General features: G+C 54.9%; 1 protein-coding gene across 9 annotated transcripts in view; it reads left to right on the top strand.

The window, feature by feature from the left end:
- LOC131565001 (protocadherin gamma-C5-like) overlaps positions 1–6,474 on the top strand; it is a 229,623-nt gene extending 223,149 nt beyond the window's left edge. For 7 of the 9 annotated variants that reach the window (XM_058815642.1, XM_058815638.1, XM_058815639.1 and 4 more), the window contains exon 4: positions 4,079–6,474. In XM_058815642.1, the coding sequence (XP_058671625.1) occupies positions 4,079–4,305 (227 nt within the window). In that variant the 3' untranslated portion in view covers positions 4,306–6,474. The remainder of the gene's footprint in view (positions 1–4,078) is intronic. The other 2 variants (XM_058815637.1, XM_058815635.1) reach the window with 1 other exon arrangement.
- The last annotated feature ends 9,590 nt before the right edge of the window (positions 6,475–16,064 follow it).

Raw genomic sequence — 16,064 nt, 5'->3', positions numbered from 1 at the left:
CTTGGGTAGGGAGAGATGTTCCCACGCAGCCAAAGCCTCCATGGCTTTGTGTAAAACCAGGACAATTGCCATTCTGTGCAGCACTATGGATAAAGAGCCTGCTTTTCATAGAGCCTTTATTTATAAATACCTTCAAGTCTTTACCCCCCCCCTTGATTTAAAAATAGAAGCACAGCCATAAAACCCTGTGCAAAATGCTTAGGATGTTTCCTTTGAGCTGTTGGGAGGGAAGGAATCCGAGGGAGGAGGAATGGCTTTGGTGTTGCTTTCTTGGAAAGCTGCTGCAGCTGAGCTTTGCTGCTCTGCAGACACCAGGAGACAGCAGCTGGGCTGGGGAGGGGGACCAGGTCTGGGGCAAGGGAGCTGTTTACACTCCAGAGAAAGAAACAATGTGAAAATGTGTCTTTGCTCTGAAAAAAAAGCATGGAAAAACAGCCCTTGGGCTTGCATGTGGTTATCATCACCCCGTGTCTCCAGATCCGGTCGCCTTGGTGGTAAATAAAGCTGTTTTTCTGGCTGCTGCTCCAGCAATCCCCAGGATCAGAGCTAAGCGGGTCCCTTCCAGGTTAAGCACCGACTTTGATGGAGCCCCGGGCCCATTTGCAGCAAATCTCCCCAATCCACAGCCCCAGCCCTCTCCAAGGCTCGGGTCTGCCCTGGGGCTGATGGAAATCAAATCCCCCTGCAGATAGATAATGGCTGTGCCTTATCCATCCTGCTTGGCCCTTTCTGTGCTGGGTGTGTGCATGGGCACCCAGCAGCAGTTTTTTTCCCTCCAGCACAGCGTTTTCGTGTCACCCTTGCTCTCTGTCCCCTTTCTGCTCTCTCTTTAAGCCAATAGTGTTGATTGGAGCAGGCTTTGATTAGGGGCAGCGCTAATTGCCCATTAAGCTTTGTGTTACCCATCCCTGGGTGTGATTTCCTGGCCATTTAAATAATCCTTATGTTTCACTGTCACCCACTGAGCGCAGTTTGAGCTCCGGGGTGACAGGGGGGTCACAGTGATGCCCTGGATGCATCCTCACCCTGGCCCAGGGGTTTTCCTTGGCTTCAGCAGAGGCAGCGCTGGCCCTGCCTGCACCATCCAGTCCTGTGAGGATTAAATCCCTTCCCCAATGGTTAAATCACCATCACAGAGTATCTGGGGACCTGATTTTCCCCCCAGGGCTGTGACCTTGCTGTAGGGTTCTGTCTCCCTTCCCAGCCATCCTTCCTCTGGCTCTTCCTGCCTCGCAGCTGGGAACAGAATGAAAAACCAGTTTGGAACGATCTGAATGGGCAGAGGCAGCTGCTGGGACAGCCCAAGGAGCACAGATGCTCCAGGACCCCAGACTCTCAAGGATAGACATCCTGTCCTTAAAATACTCTGGCTCCAGGGAGAATTTAGAGAGGTGCCATGGGATGGTGGGAGAGCAGAAAGGGAGGCCCTTGTGCCCCCAGGCAGGGGCAGACAGCTATATTGGGTGCCCTGAAAGCCCCACCAGCAGCTGCAGCAGCACCTGCTCTGGGGCTGCCCCGGGGGCGATGGAGCCACTCCTGGTTATTTTTGCCAAAGCCCAAATTCTTGTTTTTCCTCCTCAGGACCGTTTGGGATAGTGACAGGCTGCTGGTAGAGGCTGAGCATGACCTTTGAGAGCTCAAGTGCTTTGCTTGGCAAGAGCACCTCGGTGCCCATTTATAACCCTCCATTGTTCCTGTTCTCTCTTCTTTTCAGCCTTAATGTCAGTGTTACCTAGAAACAGCCGGTCACCCTTACCCATGGCAGGCTGGGAACTTCACCAGAGCCTTTTTGTCCCTGCTGGAAGCTGTGCTGAGACTGCAGATTATTCATGGGGATTGGGTGGTGCTGGCACCCCCAGCCCTTCACTGCTCAGGGCCCTGGGGTGGCCCCAGAGGGACTCAGGGCAGCAAAACCCAGGGAGAAGAAGGAGCCCGAGTGCCCCCAGCCTCTCACTGGGCTGGGACAGCCCAGAGAAAACAATTCTTCCGTGGCTGGAGGCTGTAGTCTGTCAGAGTTGAGATGGAGACAATACAAAGCACTGCACTCCATTTTCAGAAGGCTTCAGACCTGTTTTTATTATAGCCTGGATCCTTTTTATACATTCTTACAAAACTCCTAAGTTTGCACTTTGCTTATTGGTCATGAGAGACAAACAAAGTGCTCATTGGAACAGGCAGTTGCAGGTTTCTCTTATTTCTCCTTCTTTCTTACTTGGTTTCTATGTCAATGACCTTGGTAGGAAATTCTTTCAGGGATAAACATGGATCCTCTTATCAAACTCCTCTCTGGCTCACAGAAGTTGATGTAAAACCTCTTCACAGTAGTCCACCTGTGAGATGGTCCCTGCACATCTCCAGTCATCCCATCCCTTACGGGTCATTTCTAACACCTCCATGGCTGTGGGCTTGAGTTGGTTGCTAATGAAATATTCTGCTGCACAGGCAAGTGAGGATTAGCAATAAATATCACTAATTACAGACACATCCCCCCAGCACAAGGTCCTGCAAGCCCTGCTGGGTCTGGAGCCCATTTCATGGGGACTGTGGAAGAATTCTGCTGTGGGGAATGCTTCCAGAGCAGGAAGTGAAAGGCATTTCCCTGCTTGCACCCTACAGCCCTGCCCCAGTGCACAATATCACTCTTGTTTTCAGCCTCGCTGTGTTTTCCTCCCTGCCCGCTCCAACAGAGCAGCTGCAGCTTCTCAAACTGCAGTTGCTTCATCCTTCCGACCCCTGCAAGGGGAATGTGTACACAGCCATATTTCAGGGGATGTGGGATGTGCTCCAGCTTTTTGTCCAGCTTTCTGGCTGGCTCAGCCACCTCCATCTGCTCAGGGGAAAGCAGAGGCAGCACAGAGCTGGTCTGGAGTGAGGAGAAGCACGAGGGGACCCAGCCCACCACCCCTACTCGTTGTTTTTCTTTGTTCCCACAATCTCTCTGCCTCTGGAAGGAGGGAGCAGCACCCCTGGGCTCTGCCTTGGACCCTTTGGGTGCCCTGGCTGGGTGTCCCCATCCTGGCTGGGTGTCCCCATCCTTCAGGAGAGCCTGGCCCCAGCCATGAGGCAGTTAAAGGCTGAGATGGGAGCCACAGTCTCTGAGACAAAGGCTGAATTTCAGCAAACCATTTCAGGAGGATCCCACCCTGAGCCGTGCACAGGCAGCTGCACTGGAGCAGATCGTGCATGGCAACAGCATCACTCATTCCTGCCATCCCCCCGTGCTCGTTCTCCCCCTGCCGCCGTGCATCCCCCCGTCTCCATCTGCTCTCCAGCATCCCGGGGGGCGCCGTGCCCCTCCCCACTGCTCGCTCCGCTCCGTGCTGGAGCTTTGCATAGCGACAGGAATGAGTTCGCCTTCCCCTCCCCCTGCTCCCCGATCTGGACCATCAGACACGCTCTGGCATTGATTTCCTCCGTGCTCGGCTTCCTAGAGCCATTTTGTGGTATTGCAGGGGAGGGGTTCTCTTTCTCCTCTCCCGTGTCCTGCTCCCTGAATAAACCTGGCTGCCTAAAAATACCGCGGGCAGGGTTTTAAATGCGGCGGAAAAATAAATAAATATCGGATTTCCTTTAATGCATCGCTAATGGTGCGACTGCACAATATGTTTGTCATGGGCAGTTTCGGGCGGGGGGTTGTTCTGTGGGGAGCTGAAGGGTGATGTTGGTTTGGGTTTGACACTCTGTGGGGCTGTTGGGGTTTGGGGTGGGGGTCTGTGCCAGGCTGCCCTGTGGGGAGCTGAAGGGTGGTGTTGGTTTGGGTTTGACACTCTGTAGGGTTGTTGGGGTTTGGGGTGGGGGTCTCCAGCTGGCTTTAACATCCTGCCTTTCTCTGTGCCCAGGCTGTGCCAGGCTGCCCTGTGGGGAGCTGAAGGGTGATGTTGGTTGGGGTTTGACACCCTGTGGGGCTGTTGGGGCTGTTGGGGTGGGGGTCTGTGCCAGGCTGGCCTGTGGGGAGCTCAAAGGTGATGTTGGTTTGGGTTTGACACCCTGTGGGGCTGTTTGGGTTTGGTGTGGGGGTCTCCAGCCGGGTTTAACATCCTGCCCTTCTCTTTTCCCCCTTGCCCGGCGTTCCCCACAGAAGCTGCTGACGGTAACTCGACCCTGGGCGGCGGCAATGGCACGATGGGGCTGAGCGCCCGCTACGGCCCGCAGTTCACCCTGCAGCACGTCCCCGACTACCGGCAGAACGTGTACATCCCGGGCAGCAACGCCACCCTCACCAACGCCGCCGGCAAGCGCGACGCCAAGAACGCCGCCCCCGCCGGCGGCAACAAGAAGAAATCCGGGAAGAAGGAGAAGAAGTAGTGAAGAAGAAAAAGGAGACCTTAGAGCTACAGGGCAGCCGGCTCCAGCACTCCCCCAAAACCACAGCCCAGGCCGGAGGACGAATGTGAATTTTTTTTTGTGGTGCAAAAGTAGGAAATGCTGCGAATGTATCTCGTCATCATCAGGGCTGAGAGCACGGGCTCGCTGCTCTCAGGTCTCATGATGAAAACCAATCCGGAATCTAAACCCAACACAAACAAGTGCCCTGTGAATAATGTTTTATACAATCCCTCGGGTATTAGAATATGCCAGGGCAGAAGGTCTTTTGCCATGTCTTTGGATCCAGTTTGCTCCCAGGTAGTCCAAGAAAGGCACAAGGCTTGTGCTCGGCTTTGCCCAGTGTAAATAATTTTAATGTGGATCTTTTAATTTATAGCCCTTCAGCTATTTTTTGGAAAGGAAAAGGAAGTTCTTAGCTTAAAGCCCATGCTCCAATTCTTTGCTGTTAAATTTTCCATTTTTAAAATTCACCCCCAGTCAATGATAGTGATGGATTTTGGAATTTGGAAGTTGGTAGGGAGTGCTTCAGTTCCTGCTTACCTGTCATCTGAAAAAAAAAAAAAAGTTTATATTGCATGAGTCAAAGGAAATATGGCAAAGCTGCATCCTAAGCATTTTTAAATTTTTTTTTTTTAAGTGTAACCACTAATGGCCTGAAATATGATAAGGAAAAAAGCCCTCTAGCTGTGTGAGAGTCAGGGAATTCCATGAGGAGCATGCCGAGGTGTGCGGCAGCTGCCCCAGCGGTTCTAGGGGTCTCCGAAGAGCAGACACATCTCAAACCTTCTTTGCAGTAAATATTTATATGTACAGTCGATGTTCTTATGGAATTAAGGCTAAGAGAGCCTCGCTCCCCCGTGGCCAGGCCTGGCCAGGTCCCCCAGGGGACACGGGGACGGGGTTTCACTGTCTGCACACGGTGTCTGCATGCACGTCCCTCTCCTCACACCTGCACTAGCGCCGTAGCTCCACGGACCCGCACAGTCCTCGCATGCCCACGTGGTGTGAACGCGCCGGCAGCCGCCCGGGCTGCCCTGGGGAAGGGGTGGGAGGGGGTGGGATGGCTCAGGCGGGCTGGGGAAACTCAATATTGCTTCTACTTCGGTTCTTTGGGGTGATCGGGCAGTTCTGGGGGTCTCACCCAAAGGGTGGGATCCGCGGAGCTGCCGGTGCATGGCTTTGGTGCAGAGTTGGTGGCTGAGTAAGTGATGGTTGTTTTGGTGGTGTCTGGGGACCAGATCTAGACAAGGGACCCAAGAGCAGGGGGTGATGCTGCAAAATGGGGGGCAGTGACTGGGGAGTGGCACATGGGGCTGTGCGGGGCCAGCCTGGAGGAGGAGGTGATGCTCCCGCTGGCTTTGGGCTTCGTATCCTGCAGGGAGAATGGAAGGATGAGGATTAGGGTTTCTCCATGTGCCCATCACCAAAGCACCAGGCCAGCTTCCCATAGCAAAGCAGCTCTGAGCCCCCGGGAGAGGCAGATGGGGGCTTTGTGTAGCCAGAGCCAGGAGAGGAGCTGTGGGGTGGCCTGGAAGGGGCCACACCGAGTTTCCCAGGGGGGTTTGTGTTGTTTTTTTCCTTTTTAAATCACTAACACGTAACTCACCCGAGCAGACCCAGCCCTTTCAGCCAGGCTCTCCCCACCCTTGCCCCCTCCCCAAACAGGGCAGCAGGAGCATCCTCCGTGTTCCATCCAGATCCAGCCACCTCCGGCGCTGGCTGCACTGGGAGCGGTTCCCACCCTGTCCCCTGCAGCTGCCACCTGCCCCCCCTCTCGAAATGCTGTAGCTGAATTGTAGTCTTTATATTTTCTTTTTAATCTGCAAATCTGAGGTAGCGTAGTGAGTGTCGTGTATTTAGTGGCGTGTTATTTTTAATTGCAGTAACTAACTTGTGGGCATCAGTATTTTCAATTTTCTCTGTATCTTCTTTCCATGTGGTCTGTGCTCCGAGTGTGCGTGAAATGAAACACGTTTGCCCTTTCAATGTGTCTAATATTGAATTATACTTATATATTATATATATGCTTATATCCTTCTTATACCCATATAGACCAACGTCGATGTGTTACACGCAAGTTTTATACTCTAATATTTATATTGCTTTTTTTCTTTGGGAAAAAAAAATAATAAAATGGTTTCTTCTGAATGAATGGTGCTTATTCTGGTGGGGAAAGGGAGGCACAGGTGGGGTCTGGCTGACAGGGGTGGTTCAGCCCCTGCCTGGCTCCAGCAGTGGGGATGCTCTAGGGGCAGCCCCAGTCTTGTGCCCCCAGGCCTGCTCTGGTGGCACCCCCATCCTGTGGTCACCCAGGCCTTTGAGTGGAGCATGACCTGGCTGTGGATCATGACTGAGGACATGATGGGGTCGGTAGCTGCAGCCCCCAGAGGTTCCAGCTGGCCCTCTCCATCACTAGCAGGGATCTGGTCACTGTTGCCCAGTCCTGGAGGATCTGGAGAACCAGACCCAGCTGGGATTCCATCACCCTTCCCCATCCTCAGCAGGAATCCACTCTCCCTTCTCCAGCCCTGGTCTGATTTGCTTTTCCCCCTCTCTGCCCTTGGGGACAGTGGGTGGGAGGGCACTCAGATATTGTCACTGGAGCTCCCTGGCCAAGACAATCCTCCCGCCCTCCCCCTCCAGGGGTCCAGCACAGGCTCAGGAAAAACATCCCGTGGCTCAGGATGTCGCAACCCTGGAGGAAAAAATAAGCTGCTGCTGGCCAGATGTGAGGGGGAGGGTGGAGGAGGCGGGGGCAGAGCAGGCCCAAGAGACAGACGGACAGACAGAGCCCGGGATTGGGGGTTGGGGCTGCTCCCCTCTGTTAGCAGAGCACAGGAGGTGTGCAGGGTGCAGTCCCCATCCCTGTATCCCATCCATCCCCAGAGAGTGTCCAGGTGCAGCTCTGTACCCCAAACCCCCCCAGTTCTGCCCTGTCCCACAGCAAGCACCCCCTGAGCCCCCCTTGCAGACTGACAGACACCCCCCAAATCCCCCAGTGCCCCACAGAGACACCAAACCCCCTCCAGCTGCACACAGACCCCTGAGAATCCCCATGCACCTCTCAGAGGGACACCCCTCTCCCCAAATCCCCTGTGGGGCCGTACCCCACAGCCCCAGCTCTCCTGCCTCCCCTGAGCCCACGGGGACAGCTCTGGTCACACACACACACACATGAGGGGTGTCGTCCTTTGGGACAGGCGGTCCCAGACCACAGGGGAGGCCACGGCAGTGCCAGGGCAGGGATTTGCTGCTCGGGGCCCCTGTGACACCGTGTCCTCTGTCCCCACCCCGAGGTGCTGTCCCTCCCGTGCTGGGTCACCTGTGCTGCATCAGGGACAGCTCCAGGGCGATCAGTCCCATCGACCCGCGGCTAATGGGGAGCAGGGCTGAGCACTGCCAGGTGCCACCCACGGGCTGTCCCCAGCACCTGTCACAGCCGGGTGGCTTCATCCCATGGCACTGGGTGTCACTGCCCCCTTGGCTGGTGATGCCACCGGGTGGTGGTGAAGGAAGAGGGGATGGTCACACAAGCGGGTCCCCAGGGGGGTGACAGCCACCACTGGCAGGGAACAAAGGCTTTGCAGAGCTCCAGGGCTGGGTTTGGCTCGAGGCGCCTCCCCGGTGCCCTGAGCCCCGCGGGGTCCCCGTGTCCCAGCTGCGGGTGTCGGTGTCAGGATGGTGTCAGATGCACTGAGGGGGCACCTCCAGCTCCATTTCATTTCCCTTCTCTCTCGCTGAAATCACCGCAGGGCACGGAGAGAGCCAGGAAGGGGAAGCCGCGAACGCAGACCTGGCCAATTAGCGCTGATGAAGGAAACTCGGTCAGCCGCACTAATTAGCGGGGACAGGCGGGAGCGGAACGTGCTCAGCGCAGCGTGGCGAGCTGCGGGAATTCCCGAGCTCGGGGAGGCAACAGGAACAGAGCTGGAGTCACGGTCATGACAAAAGGGACACAAAGAGAGAAGCAGGACAGAGCCCCCGGAGGCGCTCGGGGCGAGGGACACGGTGGGGACGGTGGCATTGCTGGGACATGGCGGGGATGGTGACATTGCTCGGACATCGTGGGGACGGTGGCATTGCTGGGACACCGTGGGGATGGTGGCATTGCTCCCGGGAAGGGTGACTTGCCCTGGGGAAGGAGTTCCTGGATGCTGGAGGTGTTTCACTGCAGCCATGCTGGGTCCGAGGGGCTCTGCTGGGTCAGGCTGGGGGTCCCAGCGTCTGTGCCTGCTGCTGGCTGTGGGTGAGGGGCTGTGTGCCCCTCAGACCGAGGGGGTTCACCAGCACACTCTGGGGTGCCCACCCAGTTCCAGATGGGGCTGTGTGCCCTGTGCCTGGGTATCCATGGGTCAGGGTATCCATGCTGGGCTGCCCTGAGCATCCTTCCACAGCCAGGAGGGGCTCAGATCTTCCTCCACCCTGGTGGAGGCACTCCCACCTTCCTTCCAGCCCTCCTGATGCTGCTTCTCCCCTTCTGCATCTCCTTTCCCCACTGCTGGGATTAGCTCAGCACTCTCCCTCCTCTCCCAGGTACTGCCCTGGTGTGGGACCAGGGAACCTCCACACGCCACAGGCAGCAGGGCTGGAAGCTCTCAGTGGTACAGGAACAGGTCACACAGTGGTGGAAACCCCTTTGTTCCCCCTCTGGGGATTATCCCCACCTCACTCCCTGCTCCTGGCAGAACTGGAGCATCCAGTTGCCACAGGTACTGCTGATCCCATGTCACCAACTGGTGGAGCCCTTGTTTGCAGCAGTTTTGTTTTGTTTTGTGGTTTTTTTTTCCCAACTGACCTTGAAACCAAAAGACAACAGAAAATTAAAAATTAAAAAAAAAAAAAAGAAAATAATAGAGCCAAGCCAGTTTTCCATTGGATGTGAGCTGAGCTGACCTGTCACTGGGCCCCAGGGAGGGCTGGGTGGGGAGCTGGAATCTCCATCAGGCTGTGGTCATGGGCTGAGTCCCATCAGCAGCTCCTCCAGTCATGACTTCACCCAGCAAAGCAGGGGGAGGGTGGAAATCACCAAAAATGCCGAGTTTTCATGCAGGTCTCCCTCACCCCTTCCTTTGGGGTCCCCAAAGGCACTGGGGAGGTCACCCTGGGTGTGACACAGACACTGGGAGCTGGAGCCTGTTCAGAGCAGGAGACACCCCTGGAGCTGGTGGCATCTCCTGCCAGAAACACCTCAGGAGGGAGGGCAGCCAATGCCATCCAAAAGCACTTGGAAATTCAATATTTGGGATGAAAAACATCCAGAAGGGATCCACAGGGCAGTGGGGGCGAAAGGGCAGGTGAGGAGAGGGGATATCCATAGCAGGGGCTGGGGTGGGAGAGACCCCCACAATCCCCCTGCCCTGCTCCCCTCCAATTCCCCACAACATCCCTTGGGGTTTTATTGCCCCTGACACAGCTGGCTCCCCTCACACCTCACATCCCTCCCCATGGGGGAAGCGAGAGGAGTTTCACTATCCTCCACATCCCTTCCTGCTCCCTAAATCCACTTCCTGCCGCCGGGATTTATTATTATTTATAACAATAATAAAGCGTGCGTAGATGGAATAAAATTTTCCTTTTGCTGACTGAAGCCTCGTGACCGCGGGGAAGGAGAGGGGGGAGGGAGGGCCCTGCTGGCCCTTGGCCGCCAACTTTGGGACTCGGGGCTGCCAGAGGCTCATCCATCACGGGAAGGGGCAGGAGCAGCCCTCATCTCTCTGGAGAAAAAGGGATGAGGTGGTATTTTGCCTTTTTGCAGCCTGTGTGACCCGGTGGTGGCCTCCCCATGAGCTGCTGGGAGAACACTCTGTCTGTCTGTCCTCCCTGTGGGACAGAGCCCTTGTCCCTGCCGTGTTGGTGGCCGGGTGCCCGAGGAGATCAGTCCCAGGGAAGCAGCCAGAGCCTGAGGTCATGGGGCTGGGGGAGGCAGGGCAGCAGGGCAGTGCCAGGAGGGACGGGGGCAGTGCCAGGAGGGACGGGGGCAGTGCTGGAATGGATGAGGGCAGTGCCAGGAGGGACGGGGGCAGTGCCAGGAGGGACGGGGGCAGGGCCAGGAGGGATGAGGGCAAACCAGACAAGGATTCTGGGCGCAGCTGTTCCACCACAGAGTGACTGGCAGGGCTCAGCTCCAAGGGGATGCCCCCGTGTGTGCCCCCTCTCCCGAGTGGAGACTGTGGCCCCTGCAGGGCTGTGGTGGCGCTTGCCAAGGTCACTGTCACCGAGCCAGCCCTTGTGCCTGTCTCCGGGTCTGCTGCTGCCCCTGCAGGCAGGAACATCGCTCTGCTCTCCCAGAGCTCAGGGCTGCCCCCGCAAACCATCCCTGGAAGCACCGGGCTCTGTTAATTCCCTCAGGCATTCCTGCAGCCCCCATTAACCACAGGGAGCTGGGGCAAAGGCAGAGCTTTGCAAAACCCCACCGAAAATAGGCCAAGAAAAGCCCAAATGCTCCTCTGGCAAGGTGCAGGAGCTGCCTGTGCCCAGCACTGCCTGCCCCTTCTCCCTTTGGCACACGACAAAAGCAGCCAGGCCCGGTTTGGGGAGGGGGTTTGGGGCCCCTCTCCCCATGAATGGACAGCAATGCTGAGCCAAACCACCCCAAGCTTTTCTGGGGTGTCTGGCAGCTGGAAAGGGAACAGACCCAGCTGTGCTGGGGTTTGTTCCTCCGTGGGGACAGGGATTGGGTGACACAGAGCCCAGCACACCCTGCTGGCCAAGCTTCGGGAGGCGCTGCCAGTTTGGGGCTGGGAAGCAGAGACACGTCCTGGGACCTGACAGGGCTAAAACAGTGGGGCTGGTTTTGGGATTTGGGATTTGAGTGGGGCCCTCCTGGGTGAGCTCCAGCCTGGCTGCCACAGGGGAGGGAGAGCAGCCGCTTAAACCAAGGGCTGCAGGAGGAAAAGAGCCCCCCAAGGCACCCCAGCACAGGGGGCTTTGGGGAGCAGTGCCCACCCTCCCTCAGTGCCACCTGCACCCCTGGCCCCAGAGTGTGGGTGCTGCCAGGGACAATGGGATGGGACCCTGCCATCCTCTCTATCACCCCTGAGAGCTGCCAGGGCTGAGGGTGGGGACACTGCCATCCTCCCCATCACCCTGAGAGCTGCCAGGGACAATGGGGGACCCTGCCATCCTCTCTATCACCCTGAGAGCTGCCAGGGACAATGGGGGACCCTGCCATCCTCTCTATCACCCTGAGAGCTGACAGGGCTGGGATGGGTACCCTGCCATCCTCCCCATCCCCTCCAGACTGGGGGGGCTCTGTGAGCTGCACTGGGGGGCTGTGACTCCCCCCAGATAAAGGGAGGAGAAGGAGGAGGAGGAGGAGGGTCCTTGTGCTGCAGGGTGAGATGGGATGGGAGCCAGGGAGGGACAGGGAGACAAAGCTGCTTTGTGCAGGGACAGAGGGGACTGGGGAAGGGGCTCCTGGGTACCAGACAACCCCACCATCCCCACAGAGATAATCCACAGGGGTGCAGGAAGAAAATGTGGTTTGTACCATTAATAACTTCAAAAATATTTAAAAGCAGTGTTTTTTCATCTCTCCCCAATGCTTTTTTACCTCATGTTTTAGCTTGTGCGTTAAAGTGTGCTTGTTAGCCCAGCAGTACGTGTAGGGAATTTATAAATCATGGAGTATATTGAGGGGGGTGTGGAATAAAAAGATGTGGGGCCTGGAGCTCTATTTAGTGCTGGAGGGGGCTGATGTTGTGAGAGACCAGAGCCCTCCCCCTGCTGCAGCACCCTGGGGTGCTGGGGGTGTCCCTGCTGAAGCTCCCCCAGCCCCTGCTGAGATTTGGGGTGAGCAGCACCCCGTGGTCCCTCTGAGGCCCCCAGCCTGGCTCCCCTCCATCCCCCTGCTCCCTGCAGTCAGGCCCAGTGCCAGGTTTAAACAGTTTTTTTTTAATCCTGGCTTTTTTTTCTCCCCCATTTTCACAGGACACTGTGGGCCTCCCACTCCTCAATTAGCAACTTGTCATTGACAAGCTCATCAAAAGGCTGCTAAAAAAACCCAAACTGAGGTTTGATGCAAACTAGGGCAATAATCAGGTCTCTGGCCTGGATTTTAAATTATCCCAGCAGTCCCTGTGTGTCCATGCCTGTGGGGACCCGTTCCTGAAAGCCTCTTGGAGCCAGTGCTGTTCTGGGGGCTCCACCCCACACCTCTGCAGCAGTGGGGTGGCAAAGGGGGAACAGGCAGGGACATTTTGGGACACAGACCTGGCTGGCGGCTGTCAAAACCCGGGAAATTCCTCTGGCTGCCCTGGAGGGCTCGAGCCTCTGCCCAAGGGGCTCAGAGACCTTGGCACAGAGCCCAAGAACCCTGTGCCTTTGATCTTGACCCATGGAAAAAATTGCCTACCTTATATGAAGAACTACGAGTCAAGAGAGTTTAAGTGGAATAATACTTAGTTTGTCATGGGGTGAAAAACAGATTTTTGAGGGTTTTAGAATGGGGGTTCGGGGTCCCAAGATGGAGGAATCTAGGTGTGTCCAGTCTTTCTTCTTCTTGGCCACCATCAGGTGGCCACGCTGGTGGCAGGGAGGGGGGACAGGGCTGCTCCCCACCTCAGACAGGGGGTGAAGGAGGGGTTGTGACCATGTTCACAGGGGTTCTTGGATGAAGGAAGAGATGAGGATCTGACTCCACATTTCAGAAGGCTGATTTATTATTTTATGATATATATTACATTAAAACTATACTAAAAGAATAGAAGAAAGGATTTCATCAGAAGACTAGCTAAGAATAGAAAAGGAAGGAATGATAACAAAGGTTTTTGTGGCTTGGACAGAGAGTCCAAGCCAGCTGACTGTGATTAGCCATTAATTAGAAACAACCAATATGGGCCAATCCCAGATGCACCTGTTGCATTCCACAGCAGCAGATAACCATTGTTTACATTTTGTTCCTGAGGCCTCTCAGCTTCTCAGGAGGAAAAATCCTAAGGAAAGGATTCTCCATAAAAGATGTCTGTGACACTTGACCCATGGAAAAAAGTACCAACCTTATATGAAGAATTACAAGTCAAGAGAGTTTAGGTGGAATAATACTTAGTTTGTCATGGGGTGAAAAACAGATTTTTGAGGGTTTTAGAATGGGGGCTCGGGGTCTCAAGATGGAGGAATCTGGGCATGTCCAGTCTTTGTCCTTCTTCTTCTTGGCCACCATCAGGTGGCCACGCTGGTGGCAGGGATGCGGGACAGGGCTGCTCCCCACCTCAGGCAGGGGCAAAGGAGGGGTTGTGGTTGTGTTGGTTTTCTACCTTGTGATATTACACACTTCTAATCAAGCTACACACTCATAATCCCAGTGCTATTTATCAATTTTGGAAGCCTTCTGCACGGCCTCAGGTCAAATGTTGCGCTCTCTTGGGGGTCAGAGTCTGTCAGCACAGAAAGTGTAAAATTCTCAGCATCCAGAGCTCCAGCAGGGTTGGCCACCAGGAGGGACAGGGCAGCCCTTGGAGCACCCACCAGGAGGTGCCAGCAGGGCTTGGGCAGCCAAGCAGCAGCTGCAGAGAGCCCTGGGCCCCAGGGCAGGAGCCCAGCCCGGGCTGGGGTGTCCCTGTGCTGCCCTGGCACCAAACCAGTCCCAAGGACAAACCCCCCGTGCCACCAAGCCAGGGCCACGTGGATGAGCATTTGTCCTGCCAGAGCGGCCATCTGGGAGAAGGTGTCCTTGGTCCCAGCAGGGCAGCAGGGAGCTGCAGCCTGGCCCAGTTCTGGCTGCTTTGACCTCTAAACTCAGCTGGTGGCTGGGCTGGGGCTCTTTGTGTCACTGCAAGCCCTCTGGGGGTCACCAGGAGGGACACTGCTGTCACAGAGCTGTCACACAGGTCTGCACACCCTCGGGGACAAACAGGCTCCAGTGGAGTGACCAGGGCTCTGCTGCTGGTTTGTCCCTGGGGAGATCCATCGTGACAAGTGGCTGGACAGGGAGGGTGGCTCCTGTCGTCCCCTTCCCCACCCTCCTGGCCTTCAGCTCCTGTCGTCCCCCTCCCCACCCTCCTGGCCTTCAGCCCTGGGGACATTTGGGCAGGGGGGACACCTCCATCCCCCAGAGCCTGTGTCTGGGCTCTGAGACCCCACATCTGTGTGCCAAGGTGTGTTTTTGGGGCAGGGAACGGGATTTCCAGCCTTCTCTGGGGATGTGGTGGCCCTGCCCAGCCCCCCTCAGCTGTGATGCTGCTCCAGCCTGGATGAGCTCCCTGCAGCTCAGCGCCACACGGCTCTGGCTTCAGCTCTGCACCAGCAAAGTTAGGATACACAGTTTTGTACCAAAAATCATGTTTATTTCTCCATTTTTTGTACATCAAAGCTGCCATGATAACACCGAGCTCTCAGAGCATCGCTTTCCCACAGCTGCAAAGCCATGGAAAAAAGGGAGCTGGTGCAAGGAAATGCAAACTCCCAGGCAGGGCTCCAGGCTGGCCCAAATTCAGCTCACATGCCCCAGTTTCTCTCTCATTTTGAAGCTTTCCAGGGCATTTGGCAGCTCCTGGCTGCCCTGGCCAGCACTGGCACCCTGACAGGAGGGTGGCACAGCTCTTGGCCCCACAAGGAGCCCTCTCACAGCCCAGGTGCTGGGACTGTTAGATTAAACTCTTTTTTGACTTAGAGATGGGGCAACTGAGAGGCATTTAAAAAACTTTTACTCTGGTTTTAGTCTCATGTTAAGGGTGAAACAACATAAATGTTATAATTTATATACAAGTTATAATTTATAATTTATATATATATAAATTATATATATATATATAATTTTTAAATTATATATAATATATATATTTATAATTTATAATTTCTAGACGTTAACTATTTCCTAATTACAATCTACTATAAACATTTCTTGGCCTATCAGCTTTAGCTACACCATATTGTAAATGCCTTAAAGCTAATTATCTAAAATTACTCCTCATGGCTCCTAGTACAATGTATCTTTCATAGTTCTCTTTCTCTAAAATATCTAGTCTTATTTGCAAAGCCACTTTTTGACACCATTTCTCTCCCAACAATGTCTGTCCTACTCCATGGCATTTCCAAGTCAGCATTTCTTATCTCAAGTTTTGCATACAGATGCACACTGTGTGATCTTCCTGTCAAGCTTTGAAAATTTTCTACGAATTCATTTCCCCCTCTCTCTTCTACAGACAAAACTTTGATGCTTTTTTCCATCGATTGTTGAGTACAATGAAGAACACAAAGCACTATCACTAACATTGTTATTACAACAATCAATGCATATAAACTTTTTGTCAAGCTTTGAGAATTTTCTACAGATTCATTTCCTATACAGGACCAGTGCTGTAATTGTCCTGCCCACCCTTCTTGACTCCCTCATGGCTCAAACCGTGTGTCCAGTGCTCCATCCCACACCCTTGGAGCACTAGGGTTCACCCAGGTTTGAGTGGGACTCCCTGGGCTGTGGCCAGTGGCCAAACCAGAGCAAATCCTGCCCTCTAAACCCAGCATTTCTCTCCCTTTCCCCTTTCCAGCACAGAGCTCCTCTGCAGGAATGCCCCCACCTCCTCCCAAGGGCCCATCCTCCTCAGGCTTTGCTGCATCTGCAGCTCCTGGTGTTGATGATTCTTCTCCTTCTCCTTCTCCTTCTCCTTCTCCTTCTCCTTCTCCTTCTCCTTCTCCTTCTCCTTCTCCTTCTCCTTCTCCTACTCCTTCTCCTTCTCCTTCTCCTTCTCCTTCTCCTTCTCCTTCTCCTTCTCCTTCTCCTTCTCCTTCTCCTTCTCCTC

This window comes from Ammospiza caudacuta, chromosome 16, assembly GCF_027887145.1.
Source record: "Ammospiza caudacuta isolate bAmmCau1 chromosome 16, bAmmCau1.pri, whole genome shotgun sequence".
In the NCBI taxonomy this organism is placed as follows: Eukaryota; Metazoa; Chordata; class Aves; order Passeriformes; family Passerellidae; genus Ammospiza; species Ammospiza caudacuta.
Note: the sequence above shows the minus strand (reverse complement) of the source record. Positions and strands in the feature narration are given on the sequence as shown.